This window comes from Falco peregrinus, chromosome 9 (genome assembly GCF_023634155.1).
Source record: "Falco peregrinus isolate bFalPer1 chromosome 9, bFalPer1.pri, whole genome shotgun sequence".
Lineage (NCBI taxonomy): Eukaryota > Metazoa > Chordata > Aves > Falconiformes > Falconidae > Falco > Falco peregrinus.
This window is the reverse complement of record NC_073729.1, coordinates 26,179,827-26,200,426: the sequence shown is the minus strand read 5'-3', so window position 1 is coordinate 26,200,426 and position 20,600 is coordinate 26,179,827. Positions and strand designations below refer to the sequence as shown.

The 20,600-nt window shown below is 44.3% G+C and overlaps 1 protein-coding gene across 2 annotated transcripts in view; it reads left to right on the top strand.

The window, feature by feature from the left end:
• Window positions 1–20,600, top strand: part of CDH4 (cadherin 4) — a 462,845-nt gene that overhangs the window by 399,913 nt on the left and 42,332 nt on the right. For both annotated transcript variants that reach the window (XM_055814001.1, XM_055814000.1), the window contains one exon: window positions 19,129–19,266. In XM_055814001.1, the coding sequence (XP_055669976.1) occupies window positions 19,129–19,266 (138 nt within the window). The remainder of the gene's footprint in view (window positions 1–19,128; window positions 19,267–20,600) is intronic.

The following is a 20,600-nucleotide window of genomic DNA, read 5'->3' as shown; positions in this document are numbered from 1 at the left end:
CCTTAGATAAGACATGAGAGTTTTGAGTATCTCTTGTGTACCTAGTCTAAAATGTCCTTATTGCTAATCCTATTCATCTGGAGTTGCTTCCTAATTAGAATATTTATGGGCTAATAAGGAGGTGAACAAGACACTCCAGTTCTGTTCCAAAGGTGAGAGTAGGGATTCATTAGACACAGCGTCTCTGTTTTGATTGCTGTACAATGTAATTAACATTGTGCTAGACAATCATTTTAGATTTACCTTAACAACAAATATTTAAGAAGATTCCTGTTGTTCTCGCTTTGAGTCTAGGTCTGCTGAAACCAAGAGCAGTTATGTCATCAGCTTTGAGAGATTTTGAGGTTCCCAGATGGGTTTTTTCCTATTTTATTTTGCAAACTGGTTTTACCTCTGTTTGTCAGTAACTGATGGTTTTGAGTTTTGTCCATACTTGCTAAAAGTGAATCTGTTTTGCATATTTTATGAGTTCATATTTTATAAATTTTGTATCACTAAGACCTACTTCATAGGAAATGCTATTTTCATTTTTTTTCCTAGAATTTTCAGCTGCATGTCTACATCCAGTGACCCGGTATCAAAAAAAACCCTGCTTTTGTAGTCAGATATAATTTAGCTGGTTTTAGATTATACTGCCATGAAAGCACAGTCACTGGCTGATGTTCAGTGTCTGACTCCTTAATTTTTCTTCTCGAAGTGGCTCTCCCACCAGAAGCCCCACTGAGCCCAGGCACAGCAGCAGCAGGAGAAATGCTTCCTACTTCCAGATTGAGAGAGTACCAAGGCAGTCCCATGAACTCTGGCCCACTGGGTCATAGACCTTTGTGATCCACCACAAGGATTTGGCTGCTTCCATAGCTGGGATCTGGTCATCCCCTCCTCTCCCCCATGACGGCAGGGCCATCCTTGCCCACCCTTCCAGCCCCAGAGCTGTGTCCCAGAAGGCATCTTCCAGCCTCCTTCCTGCTGCCTCCTCTCTGGCTTTTGCAAGACGTTTCCTACTTCTTGCTGCCAAAGCTTCCATTTTGAAGGACCCCTGCGCACAGCCTCAGGAGAGATGGTCCTACCCTGACGTCCAAGGGGTGGCTGTGGGGACTGCCAGCCCTAAACCACTGGGGCCAGTGCTGCTCAGGCCAGAGAAGCTGGGGTGCCGTTCCCCAGTCTCAGAGGTGTCTTCTGATGCATTTTAGGAAGGACCAAGGCACGGAGTTTCAGTTCTCGCTCTCCCCATCTCCCTTTACTTTAAGCCCTACTTCTGTCCATGAACTACATCAGAGTTCTGCAAAGTAGCGTCCATAGTAAATACTAATGCTAAATTGTTCTCAGATTTTTGCCAGTGTTGTGGCCAGTCTCAAAATCAGCTCCTTTTCAAGGGCAGGCTGCTCGAAGCAAAACCTGGAGGTTTTGATCTCCTCTCTTTGCTTTCCTTCACATACTGAGAAATGGACTCGTCGTCTGAGAAAACAATGATCTGTGACTTTAAAGGTGTTACCAGAAAAGTTGTTAAGATGGCAAGTGACATTACTTCAAGTCTTCTCTATATAAATTACCATTAGGTATGGGAATCTCATAGATAATGATAAATATAGCAACGTTCTACTGCTGATGGAAATCATTATCAGCCATTATCAACTTTAATTAATATATTCACATTATTCAAATCCAGGTAGAAAATGTTCTTTGGCATCAGGTCTAGAGTAGTACGGTTCATGGCTTTTGTGCAGCTTGAGAAGCAGCTGGCAGCAGGGAAGCAGCTCTGGGGAAACACTTCACCCAGACTCAGGGTCCAGCACATTCTATGTCCTGTAGCTCTCACGCGTTTTCCATGCCCTGTATACAAGCACTGCAAGATTTCATGTTTCCGAGGGATGTTTCTCTTGTCGGTGCACTGCTTCTGCACTAGAAGAGCTTTATGTTGTTTGTGGCATCTCAGTTGTCTCCGTGGCAACCAGAGTAATGCTGAGGAATACACAATTGAAGATGCTAGGAATGAGCACTGGTAGCAAATGTTTTTTGCTATGAAAAATGATTGAAAACGAACAGAAAATATGGGCTAAATAAACCTCTGCTAGTTCTAAAAGGAAGGCTTCTTGAAATTTTCCATTAGACCTTAGAAGCTCTTTAAATAACCAATATGTCCCCTTCCATCTGAGGATTTCCATCTGTTGATTTTGTTTGTTTGCTTTTTTCCCTTTTATAAAAATACTGAGGCCCAATTCTGTCACGTGCTGCGCGCACAGCCCCAGGGAGCAGCACCGGGTCCTGGGGTTGAATGTCCCCTTCCACTTGAAAAAGAAGCTGAAAAATAACATCAGGCAAACGTACAGACCCTCCCAAACCTGCCTGCCACTCCAGGAGCAAAGCCATAAAACCCTGAATCCGCATCTGTTGCATGCTGCTGGAGCGTGGCCAGTGTGAATTTTTTTATGTGTGCGATAAAGCAAATGAGAGAACCTCCGCAGAGATGCTCCCGCACCCATCTCACCCCCTTCGTGCCCCCCCTCCAGCCTGCTCGCCGCATGCCACCCCCCCGGCGCCTCAGCGCAGCAGTGCCTGCAGGATTCCTCCTCCCGTGGGTGTCCACCTTCTAGTGTTTAGACCGCAGTGAGCTGCCAGCCCAGGACAGTCTTTTCTGTTTCAAATGGAGTGGTGAAACTGGGATGCCAGGGATGTGCGTTGTGGTTTTCACTCATACCCCCTCCAAGGGACAGTGCTGACTTTGTGTGGGGCAAGGTCTGCCCTCTAAATCAATGGCTCCGTGGGCTAACGGTGTAGGTAGAGACCTTAAAGACTCAAAGTAAGGACCTGTTGCAGCTGATTTGAGTTAGCACTTTGTTTCTGCTGTCAGCTAATACGTTTCTCAACCTGGACTGTTCTGACATTTGCTACAAGAAAAGAGAAATAAAAAATCCATAGAGCTCCCATTAACCCTCAGTGAGGTAAACACTGCAGTTAGTGAGATAAAACCTTTTCACCTCTGGGACACAAACATGAGCGCAACTTAGGATAAAATTAAATACATTTCATGATCTCGCCTTATTCCTCACAAGGAGTTAATCTATCTCAAAAAAATCTTGACCCATACTTATCACAGCCTCCAGCTTCTTAGGAGAGACCAAGGACCAGAGTCCCAAATCCCTTCACGTGCTGCCTGAAGAGCATGGTCCCACCAGGTCCACACGGAGCCTGGTTTTACAGCCTTGCTTCTTGCTTGCAGTGAGGTACATCAGCTTCTAGTCCTTCTACTTTCACAGCAGTTTTGTCTGAGAAGTGGAGGAAGCAACACATCTATAACATTTACTTGGTGTAAGTTTGTGCACCACCTCCAGAACCTGAGGTGAGAAGCCTTACAGAAGTTTCACATTATATACTGCTGTAGGAGTAGGATAGGTACTTTCTTTTGCAAAAGTACACGTCTCACCACTATTTATGAGAGTATTAAACTTAGAATCTCATCAGCCCCTTCTAAATCTGCTGCAGGGGCAAGATGTTAAATTGGATTTTGAAGAAAATGCTGGTGCACTTCTGGGGATGTTTCCCGTGTGTCCCCAGTCACAGGGAGCTGAGATTATAGAGCATGAGGCCACAGACAGCTGAGATGGTTTCACGTGAATTCTACATCACAACCAAAGCCAAAATACTTAGTTTTGAGGGATTCTTCATGCCACGACATACTTTTTTCTAATTGTCAGAAAGTATCAACACTAGAATAAGGACAATCATAGAGTCACAGAATGGTTTAGGTTGGAAAAGATCACCGAGCCCAACCGTTAACCCGGCGCCGCCAAGCCCACCACTAACCCACGTCCCTGAGCGCCACATCTACGTGTCCTTTAACCCCCCCAGGGATGGTGATGCCACCACGTCCCTGGGCAGCCTGTCCCAGTGCTGGGCCACCCTTTCCCTGAAGAAATTTTTCCTAATATCCAACCTAAACCTCTTTGCAGCTAACGTGGCCTCAACAAATTGCAGCTAGCACAATGTAGCCTGAAGCGGGATAAGATGCCCCAGGGTTACAGTGGATGAAGAGGAGCATGGAAACAGATCCCGTGGAGGGACTAAGGCATTGTAAATCCATACCCCAGCTTGTCTCAGAATAATTATTTTATGTACCTATATCTTTAATCTGCAGTACATCTTGCTGGGCTAGTTCTGTCACTGAGCATAAAACGATGAATTGCTGCCCAAAACATACGGTCAATCTAGTTACAGTGGCAAAAAGTTTCTTTCTGCTGTAATTCTGCTCAGGAAACTGGTGCACCTATGGGTACTGGTGCAGTATGGATATGATCAATGCAGCTTTACTTCTGCGCAGAAAGAAGGCTTACAACTATTCAGCATCTCTAGACTCCCCATACTGATGAATGCCTCTGAAAAAATAGTCTTAATTCCTCTGCCTGTTCCCCATTTGAGAAATGGGGATAATTCCCAGCTCACAGAAGCTTAATGAGTACGAGTTTGTCAATATTTATGCCTACAAAGAAAATAAAATATGCTGGCATTATTTATAGCATATCAGTAAGCTCGTCAGAGCAGCATCGTATATGATCGGGTCATGGGTTAACAAGGATTAATTATCTTGTCAGAATTATGCTTTGCAATTTTTCATTTCAGCCTGTTACTTTTGAGTAGTTTATAATGTAGGCTACTAAATTCAGGGTCATTTTGCTTCTCATATGAAATTCAGCACTTCCATACGTAAATGTTTTTTAGAGGAAACGTAGCCAGAATGGAGAGAACTGAAATGCTGAAAGTCCCTCTTGCAGCTAATAGCCAAGAAACTGCTACATTCTTCCAATTTTATAACCATAGGAATTGCATTTCATTACGTAAAGATGGCTGGCAAATTCCTCTTTCATACCTTGTGGCAATGTGAAGTTAATTCCGTATTACAAGAACCTGGGAGGTTTTCAAGGGGGTCTCTACAGTGCTGAGTCCTTTATAAAATTTCCCCTGCCATAAGATGGAACCTGCTCCTGGTCACTTAAAGGCCTTTGACACTTGCAGAGATGCCATGCATTCCTTAGATGACAAAAAACATAGAAATTAAATGCTGCTTGATTAAGGCCCTGATCTGAGAAAATTAAATTCTGCCTTCAATTATTGAAATGGCTTGTGGCTACCGCTCAATCCTCATTTTACATACGGACACAAGAAAGGGCCCATGTTACCCTGGCAAAGGTCTCCCTGTACAGCTGGGACGTTTCAGGATTATCAAAAATCCTTCTTGGTCGACTCCCTGCTCTTTCCAATTAATAAACGCAGCATTTAGATTTCACACTTTGTCTATCAGTACACTTCTTCTGGAGCGCTTTTTAAAGATCTCTTCTGACCAGCCCTTCCCCTCCTGCCACTGCCACTGAGCAGTTTGTTTCCTGGATGATAATGATTGCTGTCTTTGTAGTCTCACCTGGACATACAGTGACTCTGCTAACGGAGATCTGATTAAGGCTGACAGGCCCAGTATGGGAAGGAAAACATCCCTGCTCATCACAGCGAATTCTTCCAGTGGCACTCTGCCAGCCCGGCTTCTCAGTCATTTAGTTTATCAGCAGTTTTTCAGTTTATCATGAAGCTGTTCGTTCCTGTTCCTCACTTCCCATTTTATCTCTTGTCTGAAACCTTCTGAGCAGGCAGGATATTGAGTTGTACAGGTCTTCGCTCTCCAAAGCAGAAAACACCTACCCTGGAGGGTGGTGAAGTCCTGCTGAAGCTGGGCTCCTGTAGAGCTGGCGTTGCATCCTTCAGAAGACATCTGCAAAGCCTCCGAGCCACCAGCGGCTGGGTTTCAGCCCTCATTGCAGTGTTCATCTGCTGAGCCTCTGGGCACAACTGAACCCAAAAGATGCAGACATGACCAAAAGTGAGTTTGCCCAAATGCCCTGCAGCTGCTTTCCATTGTAAACCTATGTCTGCTCAGTATAGCAATCAATATTTTCCTGGGATCTGTTTCTCATTCCCCAAATGTTGTACCCCGGAGAGCAGTGAGCGCTCAGAGCCATCAGTAAGCTCCACGGGAAGCTCTGCGCTATTAAGACTGCTTTCTGCAAATGTTTCTTTGTTTTGGGGGGCTTCCTTTTATAAGAATACACATAATAACCCATTCCTTACTTCACTCAAATGCATTAATACAGTGTTTAATAAAAAAAGCTTTCTTTTGTATTTATCTAGTACATCTACATATAAAGATTAGGATCATTGGCTTCTAAGAAAATAACCAAGATGCCTCATTCTGAGTATGGCATTTTGTCCTCGGTTAATCCCAGATCTTGTTCAGTGGGTGGTTTGCACCATCTAAGTGACTGTAGCTGTGTTGCATTAGTAAGTGATCACAAACTTCATTACTGCATTTTGCTCTGGACCTCAGTGTTTGTTCCATCAGATTCAGGCTGAATTGTATCCCTTCTTCTACACCAAGGCGCAGTACAACAATCAGGTGTTTAATCAACAGCATATTTTTGTCTTGTGTGTTATCTCTTTGGCATTATAAATATACACAAAGCTAACGATATCAAATGGAAAAGATGGTTCATATTCAAATGTCTTTGTTTCATGTTGTGGGTCAGAATTTCCAGCTAGCTTGAAATCCTTCGTGCACAGGATAAGCTTTTGCTTACTTTTCCCACAGCACTGAAGACCTTTTCCTTTGCATGTGTTTTCCCATAAAAATGACTTTTCCGTAACAAGCAAGGCTTGCAGGTTAGCTCAGGTGTCATCCACGTGGCAGTCAGAGCAGGGGCTGGGTCTGTGCCATGCGAAGCAACTCTACAGTTGCTGCTGAAACAAAATGGTTGGCAAACTTCCACGGCGTTGGGGGTCAGAGTTTGCAGAGGAGAGCGACGGAGGAGGTAGGCAGGACTTTTTGCTGCCCCCCCTACATTGCTCGATCCCTGGCGCTGATCCTGTAGACCCAACATTAGTGATTGGCGTAGTACCAACAAGGCGTAGTACCCATGACGGCTTTTAAGTGCGGGGTCTTCCAGCTGGGTCTGCGCTGACTTAACCTGGCCAGCGGATCATGTCTGGAGTGTTCATCTACAGCGCTGGGAAGCGTGTAGCCCTCTTAAAGCCAGGGAAACAGCCATTTGCAGGCAGAGCTGGTTTTGACAGAAGCCCCCATTCGTATTTCCGACTTCAAAACCAAACCGAGTTTCTTTTCCAAGAATTCTGTCAATCACATTCTCTCAGCGAATCGACACGACATGACCCTACCCATACTGGGTAAAACAGCTCTTAAGCGAAAGACAATAGGGAACATCTTGCATTAATCTCTTCTCAGTTATTTGACTGTTTTCCACTAACCTTTCATTCTGCCAAATTTAATTAAATCAGCTGTTTTTCCTAATATAACGTGTTCCTTCACTGTTTGGATGTTCCTTCAATTTGTAATGGTGAAGGCATATATGATACACAGTGAAGGCATATATGATACGCAGCTTGCAAGGACTTAGGCAAGCTATTTTCTTAAAATAATTCTCAGCAATGAATAACAAATGACACCAGATGAGTTTATTTTATCCAGACCATACCTACCATATGGATTCCCAAGACCTGTGTTGAGCTGCTGACTGACATTAATTTTAAATTCCAGGATCCTTGTGTTGCACACACGACGTGTATATGTATAGGATTAGAGGAAATGGTTTGAATGTATTATGTTGAATATATTACATTGATTTTATTTTTTTAATTGCTGCATTGAGAGGATTTAGAAAACCTCATGTTCCTAAGAACAAAAAGGTCTGACTATAGCAGCAGTGTCATGAGCGTGGAATTTCAAGCCTGTCTGCAGAAATAAGAGCGAGTATAAATAATGAGCAATATTATGAATATTTATTCACCTACACTGATCTGCTTGATGATCTTTTTCAAGCTTCCATCCTGACAGAGCTGAAAGAAGAAGGCAGTTTTACTTGAATTGTGAAAGGCTTTTCTTCCTCTTTTTAATCAAGTGAGATATACCAGAAAACAAATCAGGCTGATAAAAACAGAAGTCAGAGTTACAAGAAAAGCAGCTGTAACAGCTAAATGGCTTAAAGCAGAGAAAGTAGGAAAACAGCATGTGGGGCTAATGATGGGTGGTTTTCAGGTTTCAGAATACATTAAGGCATTCTCCCTGTTTATTAAATTGCTCTGGCAGCATTTGACAGCAAAGGTTTTGTGGATTATAAGAGTGCAATGGACATAACTAGGATTTTTTTTTATCCTAAAGCCTGGCCTCTGGGTAATCACCAAGAAGTTACACGCTACAGGAAGAATTTGGTTTGCACCAGTCCAAAGAAGGTCATTTTTTTTATTTAAAAAAAAAAAAGTTTCTCTGATTGTTGTTTACTTCCCCGTCTCTGTGGTCTGCCAGGGGTTTTTGGATTTTTTCCATCTCTCAATACTCACTCCTTTTGTCAGAAAGTGGCAGACACAACCTGGAAGCAGCATCAATTTAATGCTGGCAGATTTACCAAAGGGCATCGCTCAGCAGCAACAGTTGCCATGTGACCACCTAGACATTGAACTATTGCTCATCTCTTCCTGGCCAGGAGAAGTCGAATGTAATTTCATGGTTTTGCAAAAATTGCCTCAGCCCAAATTTAGAAGGCTTACTCCTCAGGTCTCCTCCTGAGTGCTTTGCAAGATGACCTGGATCTCTGGGTCATAAAGCCTGCAAAATATTGACGGTCGTTGCAAGCAGCATCTGCTGGATCTGAGTTGCTTCATGCTTCTGCTGAGGTGCAGAACGCCAGCTTCTGTGCCGGTACCCACTGCAGTTGCCACCAGAAGGAAGGGTGCTGGAGATGGGTACTTCTGCTGTCCTCCTCATCATTTTGCTTCAGCAAACTAATGGTTTTTTATTCTCACGATATCACTGTGAGATAAGAAAGCGGTTTAATTTCATTTTGAAGTGTTATTTTCAATTTCTTTGAGGCATGGAAAAATGAAGTGACCTACTAAAGGTCACCTGGGGAGTGTTTGGGAAAATGCAAAAGAAACCCAGGTCTTCCAAGCTGCAGCCTTAATCACAACCTACTCTGGTTTGGCACCGATTCAGTGGCTGTAGTCAGAATCAAAATACATTATCCAAGATATTCGTCATGTCTCTTTTTTTAATGAAATTTATTTGTAGCTCATACCATCTCACTGCCACCCCCCTTGCATGACTATCAGTGCTGACCATCAGAAGCATGTAATTCATTTTCCTTATTTCTCTCCTGCTTCCTTCTGAGCTTACGTCTGATCTGTAGTTTGGATCACTGAAGAGTGACATGTAACCCATTTCTAATGATTCTGTGAGTCTAATTTTGGCATTAAATGAGAGAACCATATGAGAAGCTCATTAACTGACAGTCTTTCTAAACAGGGAAGTCGATACTATCCAAGGACAGAGATACTGTTACAATGGAGCTTCTGATCATAAATCTGATCATAATTTTGAAGTCAGTCCAGAGCGCCTGAATAGCTCCAATAGACTGTGCGCAAACCAAGCGCCTCCGTGGGACTCCTTGAGTCACGGAAATCTATTAGGTCCCTCAGTGGCAGCATCAGTACATAAAACAATTTAAGAATGGAAAAGAAATGCTACACAAGGCTGGCCTGTATTTGGTGATGGTGTTCTTTTCATACTTATCTTCTGAAAACAGGCCAGTCCTTAATTTCTGTTTGCTCCAGGCTTGGTGTTGTATTTGTCATGGCTCAGACAAAAAAATCCCCCAAAAATTTCAACAAATGTTATGTTCATGTTGTAATACTTCCCAAAACTGGGAAACACTGTCACCATCTTAAATATAGAGGTACGGTTTACATTTTGGGGGAACTTTGACGGTTTTTAAGCAACTGCATTCAAGTTTTGACAAATGCCTGTGCTCCGATATCAGATTAAAAATGCTGTGACCTCTAATCCCCACCCTATGCAACTCAATCTAGAACAAGTACAAGGTTAAATAGACCCTGCCTCGTTACTAACCTTGTATACAGCATACTTCAAAACATGCTGTTGCCATAGGTGGTGGCCAGAGCGTAGCAAACCCTCTGCAAGATGCATTCGGGCCAGCTGGCCGTTGTGGTGGGTGTATTTCCCAGTAGGTCCCTTTCCTGGGGCAGAAGCTGCTGCACTGATATTCCTCATGTGTTCCACCGCAGCGGGGTTTCAGCTTGGATGTTTTTTAAAAACCTTCATAGCCCAGGCTCAGTGTTTGATCCTTCAGGAATAAAACTCACTCAAAAAAAGAAAAAAATAACAGACTGTGTCTATATCAGGTGAGTGTGGTTGCAGCGTATCGCACTCAAAAGCATCTCTGTTCCTGTTTAGTACAGCCCTTCCTCTGCGCAGTGTTGCTAGTGGCAGGCATTAAGAAATCATGAAAATGATCCACCAGGATCCCTGGTCTTTGGTGCCATGTTCAGTTATCTGCCTGCTGGGGAGGGGCGATTGTTCTGGTTTTGTTTTGGGGCTTTTTAGTGTTCGGAGTTTATATTTCTAAGCTTCCCTTTGTATCCCTGACAACTAGCAGATCGCTTTCTGAGATGAGATTCTTAGTCAATAACTCTGCTGCCGAAGCTGGCTGTTCCGCGAAATCCTGCCTCTCACAGTGGGATGGGGTGGGTGAGCAATTCCGCTTGGTTCACGTATCTCGTGTCACAGAGGCTGCGGGGAGGTGCAGCCAGGATGCTGGAAGGCTTTGGGTACAACTGCTGTACCGAGTGTCCTTTGGAAAGGTTTCCACTCTCACCACTCTCGCTGTCTGATTAACACAAAAAAAAAGCAGCCAGGGGCAACAGCCACTGAACTATTTGGTCTCGCGCTACTAAAAGGCCAAACAGAGTTGACTCCTGAAAGGCTTTCTGGCATTCTTTGATTTTATAACCTCTCTGTGATAAAAAGATCATACTGGCTTTCTTTCAGGTAACTTTTAAAGTACTTCCTCATGCTTTCATATGAAAACTCAGTTCTCTATTGCTGGGTGTCATACCCACCACCAGAAGCTGTTTTGCTTTCAGAAGCAGCCACACAGAAGAGAAAATAGCTGCTAGGCTGGAGCAGGTCCCATTTACACCCGCGTGGGAGACTCAGCACCCACCCTGGGAGAGGCTGCAAGAGCCGGTGGCGGCTGCTGCTCCAAATGGGTTAAAACATGTAAATTGCAACACCTTAAAATATGATCTTAAAGTGCAGTAGCTTAAGAGGGAAAAAGATCAGTGGTATAAGGTGTGAGACCCCACAGGTTACAGGTCTCAGGTGCTGAGAGGGAAAGTGTTAAACAAAAAGTTGAATTGCTGGTTGTTAATCAGGCTGCCAGGTGGAAGCTATGAAAGGCTGGTTGGCAATATGGGTGCGGTGCCAAATGAAAATCCTGATGTTGGCTTCTGGCCTCTGAAGCTTTATTTGCCTTAGGAAAAATGGGCACGTGCTGGGCTGGTTTCTGAGGATTTGTGGAACAGCCGCCGGGGCTGCGGCCGGTGAGTCAGGGCGCGCAGTAGGAGGGCTCATTGGAGCGGATCCTGGATGAATATTTTCCTTCTTTCTGAGTTACAGAATCCTCTGCCGTCTGGAGGGTTAGCACGAGGAGTCATCCCCTCCCTGCCTCTTCTTTAAACTCCGGTTAAGTGTGACGTCGGTGGGAGCCGGGGATGGCCCCCGGCACAGGCGTTGCTTCTCCCTGGGAGAACAGCAGAGGAAAATCTCCCCCGCGTGTGAAAATCTCCCTCCAGCTCTCCGTGCAATGCCACCAGGCTGAAACGTGGTGACAGCGAGCAGCTGGGCAGCACTGCAGTGCTGGTTTTAATGGCGCAGGAGAGGTGGGAGCGTGCCATGACGTGCGATGTGGAGAGCTGTGGGTGGTGGCACCAAGGCTTTTCCTGAGCCAGAGGCATTTATCGATATCTGAATGACAGGCAGGTTTGGTCAGATGGTAGCAGGGATTCACAGGGTCTGACCTGCATGTCAGAGGCCAGGGTGTTTCACATCAACACCTTCATTAAGGAAGAAAACCAGTTTAATTAACACACCACTGTTTGGGGGAGAGTAGGCTGCACGTTGCTAGATGCAGTGACTGAGGCGCTGCCCCTGCTTGGGAGCTCTGCAGTCACAGGTAGCTCATAACATCAAATATGCCAGATGCTCGTGGACGGGGAACACCATGCCATGCTGGAGGAAAAGCCAATGGACAGAATGAACCCGTCTGTTCATGGCTGTGCAGCACTGAGTAAGCAGCCCTGTTCGTTTTAAAAACGGGGTCACCTCCCTTGTTATAGCCCTGTCCTAGCAGGAGCGTGAACACCTCTGATAGTGCCTGGTCCTGTTCTGCATGGTTGAGATGGAGCAAAACTGCATCTCCTTAGCTCAGAAAGCAGCAGCTTGTGTATTAAGATGCATGGACTCAGGGTTTGATGTCTGCCGAGAATGCTGCACACATGACATGACGCTGCGCTATATGTAAGAAATGAAAAGGTCAAGTTATATCAAAGACTCTGCTCGACTCTGGCACACAGATGAAGCTCACTCACAACCACCACCCTCTCTAGGGGGGAGCTGTGAAAGATGTCGGGTGCTCTGGTTGCTTGGTGAAAGCTGCCTTCTTCACTGAGCTCCCAGATCAGGGCTTTCTTCTGGAAACCCGTGTTCACGTTTAACTGTGGCTAAGTAGGGAGTATTAAGGGATAAACGCTTTAAAAAGTCTGCCTGTGAGTTTTGCTTAAATGACGGCTAGTTACGAAAGTATTTCTACTAGAGTCAAGTGTGGTTTTGTGAGGAGTTTGTTTATTTGTTTTCAAATTGGCTTTCCTGGCTTTGGTACAGTATTTATTACTGGTGTGTTACCATCAACTAGCTTATACCAAAAAAAGTGAACATCAAAACTTCACTAGCATGTAAGAAAATTATTTAGAAAACGAGCCAGAAGAGCATCCCATATTCTTCTCATTGGTACTGCAAAAGTAAGGGGCGACAGAAAAACACGTAAGTATAAAGAAGGTGTGAGGGTAGCCACGGGAGGAAATAAGATTTAGATTTTCTATCTCCTTTACCAGTAGATTCCTACTCAATATATCCTACAGCAACATCCTGGTAACCTTATTTGCTTTACCAGACATGATGCTAAAATTAGCTAGTCATACATTTCTCAGGAAGTAGTAATTAATTGGGCAATATTTGTACAGGTCTTTGGAAATGTAGGTCCTAATTTTGCAAACCCTTTGTCCAAAATATAGATTAATATAATCACATAATTACCAATTTCTGGACTTTGGTGTATGCAGTTACCCAGCTTGTGTGTGATTTATAGTAATGCCATGTGTAAACCAGGAATAGCCATATTCCTAAAAATACTATGCATGCGCATTTGAAAATTGGGATCACAGATAGCACTTCATTACTAGGAGTTCATTTTAAAATACTTCTTTCTTTTAGATTCTCTTTCTGAATATAATTTACTTTTTGTTTATAACCTGTCTCGGCAAGACTGTGCTCAGCTCGGCCAGGCATTTGAGACCGTGTCTTTTGTACCGTCATGATGGAGAGAGCCACTTGGCAATAACTGTCATTTTGCTTGGGACACTGTCACGGTTTCGCCCCGGCGGCAGCTCAGCCCCCCGCAGCCGCTCGCTCGCTCCCCCCGGGGATGGGGGGGACGGTCAGGAGCGCAGGAGTGACACAACCCGTGGCTGAGCCAAGGGCAGCTGGGGAGGTGAAGCCGAAGCCGTGCACCAGCAGAGCAAGACACGGCATTTGTTCCCCACGTCCCACGGCAGGAGGGGCTCAGCACCCCCAGGGCAGCCGGGCTCCCGCGCCACGGGGACTTGGGAAGACAAACGCCATCGCTCCCAGCGTGCCCCCCGTCCTCCTCCTTCCCCCCGTTTGTACGCTGAGCACGGCGCCACACGCTATGGAATGTCCCTTTGGTCACTGGGGCCGTGTCCCCTGCCGGCTCCGTGTGCCCCCCAGCCCCTCGGCTCTGCGCCAGCCCTGCTCCGGGACAGTGGAAACATCCCCCCGTTACCAACGCGGCTTCCAGCGCAGATCCCAAACGTGGCCCCCGCGTAGCTGCTGCGAAGGACGGTGACTCTGCCCCAGCCGAAGCAGCGCAGGCACCTAGCTGTTCCTTTGCCTGTGCCGATGGAACCGGCTGGTGTTAAGCCTGAAACCATTTTCACACAAATGTACGGCAGTATTTGAACTGAATGGGGTTTTATTCCTTTTCTTCCTAAAGATTTGTTTGTACACAGAAAATTCTGGAAGATCTGATTTCTGCTTTAGCTCGATTTGTCATAATTTCTACCTAGACCAGAAGGATTCTTTCCACAATTTACTGTATTCTTTTTAACGTTTTTGCTCCCTAGACCCTGCATTAGATTGCTCCAGCACCTCACTCCTTTAGTGGTGAAAGAACTACTAATTTCTAGCCTAAATTTATTCATGGCCACTTTATACCCATTTGTTTTTGTGTCAACATTGTCCTTTAGTTTAAATTGTTCCTTTGCCTTCCTAGTGTTTATCCTCCTGATGTATTTATAGACAGCAATCATATCTGCTATCAGCCTTCATTTTCTAGACTAAACAAGCCAAGCTCTCCTAGGCTCTCCTCCGATGAATGGGCTCTTCACTGCCGGCACCTGGTCGGATCTGGGTAGCTCCACAGTGAGTACAAGGGACCGGGATTGTGCACAGCATCGCAATGAGCCCTCAGCGCTTGACATGAGGAATTGATACTGCCGTGTGTGCGGTGCTAATACTGCACACGATGCATTTGCCAGCAGTGCTTGTGCTTTGCTGAGTGGCAGGGAGCTGGTGGGACATGGTACCTGTCCTCCTTGCTCATGTGCAAAAGCTTCCAGAAAAGTTTTGTTATTGGTCCCTTGCCGCATTATCTTATATGTTGTACTATTAAATCACATCTTGTTTCTGTTATTTATTTGTCAGGTTCCCCTTCTTCCAAGCTGTTACTTCTTCCCGTACAAGGCACTGCTGTTTTTTAACCAAGCCCTTGATCAACTTGCCATTGACCAGCTTAACCAGTTTCTTCAACTGATTCCCATCTTCTGGAATGTAGTTGATGTATTTCTTTGTGGCACTGTATCAGATGATTGACAGAAGAGCAGACAGATTAGATCTTCCACAGTTCCTTTAATTATTCTTTCCTTCATGATTTGTTCCTTCAAAAGCCCTTCTTAGTTTTTGGGTCAGACTAAAAGCTTTGCACTTATCAAGATGAGGGTTTTTTTTTTCCTTGGCTTAGATAGAAGCAGCACATTTATTTTCCCTCAGCATGAAGATTTGTTAGATTTATTAAAAATACTGGCCACTGGACCTCCCAGGGACTTCACCAAGGCTGGGTCTTTCGTCTACATCCCTCAGGGCAGAGGCTCATTTCTTTAGTTCCACAGCATCACCATCAGAGCAAACACAGAGTAACTCTTACATTTCTCTGGGTTAGGACCATTTTGTCTTACCCCTATGCTGTAGTTTCTGTCCTGTGCTATTTAAAATGTCATTGTTATAAAAAAAGAGAATATGAGAATTATTCTGTATGATCAAAATGCCATCAAGAAAATGTCTCTTGTGCTTGGGGGCATGGGGCTGCCTGTTTTTTTAATAGTCGTAACAATAATAATATTAGGACAACAAATGAAGATGCCCCTGGAGATGTTGTGACAAATTGGAAGGACATGTTGAAATTGAAATTGATTGAATAGTTCAATAAAATCAGCTTAATGCACAAAAGCAAAAAGGTTAGCTACAGAAAAACAAAAAATCAGTAATTTGTTATCTGTTGGGGCCAATCTCACTGGAGAGGGAATTGGTTATAAACTAAAAGCACCAGCCTCGTGCCCACACGGGAGCCTTTTGGGTGGAACTGGATGTGGATGACAAAAGTGCCTAAAGGTTTGACCAGTCTCAGACTGCTTCCACTGGGTGGGCTTGGCAGGGCTGGGTTTACCATTGGACTCCATCATCTTAATGGTCTTTTCCAACCTAAATGTTGCTACGATTCCATTCTATGATTTGCACGCCTTTGAGTTTTATACAACTTTACGTACAAGCCGAGGCCATTCTCCTTGTCAAATTGGACTTCTGCTCTGAACGTTGTAGTTAGGTCTTCAGCTGGTGGAAACCAGCGTGACTTTGGTGATGTCCCTTAGGTTTCCACCAGCATCTCACCTCTCGCGTGTCCCCGATTGCTGCAGCTGCCTCTGGCATCCTGCTATAGCTCCCATCTCAAACGTGCGCGTTCCTGTAACGAACCTACCTGATCGCTCCAGCCATTCGAGATCTGCTATAATCCCTCACGTTTTCTCACTAGGCTTGGACTCCCTGTGCTTGTTTGCACATGTGCAGTGCTCCTCTGCTATCCTTCCCTTCTTCCCATCCTTACGCACCAGCTTTTTGTGGCCGGTACATTTGTACATGAATAAATTCTGGGTATTTTCATTTTTGGCATTGTATTATCTGATTGATATAATCTTTCTTTTAAATTTCTTTAATTTAGTGTTCTGAATTTATATGGAGGGTTTTATTAACACGGTAGCACGATGCTCAGTGAAAGGCGCTTTGTTAAATCAAAAAATTTTATTGTAAACCTGAGATTAATAAGACATGGTCTGTGAGTACACATACACACATGCGTGTGTCATCAGAGTATGTGTAATTTAATAAGCAGTAAAATGACAAAGTTAACAGCACTTTTAAATGAGACTTTCTAGCCCCTTACCCCTTCTTGTACAAGAGGATTCACTTTTCCAGGGGAAGCTTTGGATTAAGGAGTGATTAAAGCAAGCTAGAAAGGAGCTGAAGGCGGTGGGAGGTGTGCAGGCTGGGTCCTGGTATCAACAGATGCTGTGCAGGCAGAATGTGACCTTACCCAAGGTCTGCAGTTCGTTCTTGGAGTTCAGATAAAAGTTGGCATCATGGTGGCATGACTTTCAGAATTGCTTTTGACGCAGAACGGGCGCTGCCTTGGCTGTGCCCTGGCTGGAGGTACACTGCTGCCGGCGTCCCAGCGGGCACACTGGGACTGGGAGCGGGGAGCCCAGCAGCTGTGCAGGGGTCAGTCTGCCGACGGGCTAAAATGGAAAACCACCGAGTTCAGAAAGAACCACCCACGCCGATGGAGGCTGGTTTATTGCCCTCTCGGCTGATGGAAAGGCAGGAACATTTTTTTCTCTTGCAGTCGCTGCCGAAGCACTGAAGCTTTTACAATAACGTGCGACAGCTCTGCCATCAAATCGGAAATGCTGTGAATTACGTGTCTCCATCTGACTGCAGTGAGGAACATTAGAGGTGGCTTTGCCATTTATATGCACTGTTGAAATGGAGTCTCTTCATGTGGGCCTCCAACCTGCTTTTCTAATTTACGTGGAGTCTGATGGCCACTAGTTTTTAAAATAATCTTCCTCCCCCTTCTGTGATTTAAACTTAATTTGGCTCACAAGTATTTGGTCTGTTACAGAATGCTTCTGTCAGCCTCCCAAGTTGTCTGTAAGAGAGAATACAGAACGAAAAGCTACATATGAAATAGAAATTACATTCACTAATAAGGACATTTCAGCCTTACAGTTTACCCAGTGCTTTAGAAATGGAGTAATGAACAGCACCTTTTTGCATGAGGAGAATCACAGGCTAACAGCATTTCTCCATCATGTTTTATTTTACAAAGTAGCAAGAGACAAGGAACGTGCATTTCCATAATACATCTCAGTTGCAGGTTGCTGATGGATTCCTGTGTGATGTCTTGTCAATTCAGCAGGTTAATATCTGTCAATTAAAAATCCTGGAATCATGATAAAGCTAAAATTCAGATCTCTGTTATTCTAGCAATCAGAGGAGGTAAAGAATGAACCCAGTTACAGCACTTCAGGAATGTTTATATAGTAATAGAGAGGCCCGAATAACCTAATTCTTGCCCCTTGAAATTGCAGTGGATATGTGACATTTTACACATGCCTGTACATCAGTACAGGAAAGGAGCAGCCCCTGAGTACTGGAGCTGTGCGGAGAGCAGGAGCCGTCCAGCATGCAGCAGGTCTCTGCACAGTGAAGTCCCTCCCCTTGGCTTTGCAAAAAGCTTTTCCTGCGTAACATTGTTCTTCCATTGGGTTTTCACACCCTTGGGATGCCCCCTTAGAGCTGCTCAGTCCTTGTGTCCTGGCTCTGACCTGTAATGACACCTTAATCCTTGAGGAACGGGGCGTAAGGTTCAGCTGTGCCCTGGGTCACGCTGGGGCTGCATCCCCCTGGTTCTCCGTGCCGGGAGTGTGTTCCGTGCGCCCTGCGTATGGCACATGGAGACACCCACAGCGAATTCTGCAGAGCCAAATGAAAAGTTATTGTTGAGGCCAGTTTTAAAGACGAGGAGGCTTTTCTCAGTGCAGGCAGATATTCCTAAGTAAAGAAGAATCCCAAGGAGATGTACGCACCTGCAAGGTCAGATGCCCTCTCCTATTTTACTCAGGTTTATTTTCCAGTTGCAATGACATACAGCGTCTTTTAGAAGAACTTTAATGTAGGATTTTTATGGCTGGCTCTGTGAGGCTTTTTCTTCAAGAGCCGTGTTGTTTGGGGTGCCCGGGAATTTAAATCAGTTCCACTGAACTTCTGTTTATTGCATTGAATATTTTTTTTTCATACTGGACTTAAATTCTCCTTTTTTACCAAGATTGTGTTAAGGATTGAAACATGGAGAGTATTTTAAGTATCAAAATGCTTTGTGGGCATGGAACTGTGTGAGCAGAATGAGCTGGAGAGACGCCAGGCAATGTTGCTGTCAGTTTGAGGGATATAATGTTATTCGTGATGTTTTCAATGAAAACACATTAACAAAATTTTTACTGGTTTTCAGAAGACAGAAATTAATGTTGCCGAAAATGCTTTAAAATTAACAAAAATGTCTATTTCAACCAAGGAATCTTGGCCATAGGATTTTTATTTTCCCATGAAACAGGTGATATCCACCAATCTATGCAAAAATCCCTACAAAAACACGATAGATAATTTTATCCGTCCTTTTTTGCTAACATTTTGAATCCAATTAACTTCTTCAGTCTACTTAAGAATTGCGCTTGCATACAGAAAATAAACCAAGGTGTTTTACAGGATGCATTTTTCTTTCTCATGTTTTTCCTTTCCGATTTTTTTTTTTCTTCCAGAAAGTTCAGCAGTATATAGTCATTGTTCAAGCCACGGATATGGAAGGAAATCTGAACTATGGTCTCTCAAACACGGCAACAGCGATCATTACGGTGACAGATGTGAATGACAACCCACCCGAATTCACTACCAGCACTGTAAGTATCAATACATCAGCACAGTGATGCATGGACACACAACGTGTTTGTAATTCATGGATGTTTATATCCGTCGTCTTTCTTAGCTGGTTTGGCAGACAGGAGGAACTTGATAGATAACCGTGGAATAAAGACTTTCGTGGGGGGGGAAAGGAGGAAAAACGGGGAAAAGGCAAAGAGGAATGATTCATGAACCAGCAACACTATTTGGCGACCAATTTCACTGAGGTGCTGAGGGAGCTGATCTAATGTGGCAAACAGACTATGTCTGATTGCACCAAAGAGGATACAGTTGTTTCACAGCAATTGGCTGTAGACATATCAGAGTTATTATTGCTTATGAGTGAAATCCTGAGCACTAAGAGATATTTTGTGTTTAGTAGCTGGGCTATGATTTCAAGGAAGCAGTAAATACTCTAAATGGTAACAAGTATCCAGTAAAATTTGTATTTCACTGATAGCTCTAACAGATGTATTTGTGTGTGCTGGCAGTAAACGTGTGGACATTCTTCAGTACATCTGGTTTTAATCAGTTAAAGATCTTCCTCATATTAGCACAGTATTTCTCTATTCTGTTCTTACGTGCTCGAAGTTGCTATTACTGGGGGACAAGGGGAGAAATAAAGAGATGGCAAATTACAAATTTTTTAGAGCTGGTTAAGGTAATAATGAAGAGTTGGAAGGTGCAATGATGGGGTCTGGTTCTTTCTGGCCTTCTTTTCTATAGAGCACCTGAAATGTGTGTAGTAATTTTAGAAACCACAGAGCCGTACAAAGGTCTACATGCTAATAAATGAGAAATCATGGTGTATCCACTGTCCATATTCATATGAGTGTCAACAAGGAGCAGTAAGTGATGGATCTTAAACTGATACCAAATTTTTACAAACACAGAAAGTCTTAACTGCATTGTACTCAAGTCACTTTGGGGAATGTTTTTATTATTGATATTATTCTGAATTTTCATTCCACCTTAAAGGGTCTGCAGATATTTATTAATGTAGTACCAAAGGTTCCCCTTAGTTATACCCTTACAAACCACAAATACGTAGCAGAACTCAAGGAAGTCATGCTGAGCCCAACTGATGCCACCGCAGACCCAGATCGGCTCCATAGCTGGCATGGAGCCATGGGTCCATCCTTCCCATCGCCACCAGGCCCCGGGCTCACGCCTGTGATGTGCTCAGCTCCTGAGCAGTGCCAGCGTTTTCTGTTGAAGGGACTTGGACCTAGACTCTTGGAAAAAGGCAGGCACTGAATTCCTCCTGTGTCAGATGAAAACAGGCACCTGAGGTGTTTTCAGATCTGGGTGCCAACCTGCAGCGTGTTGCTGC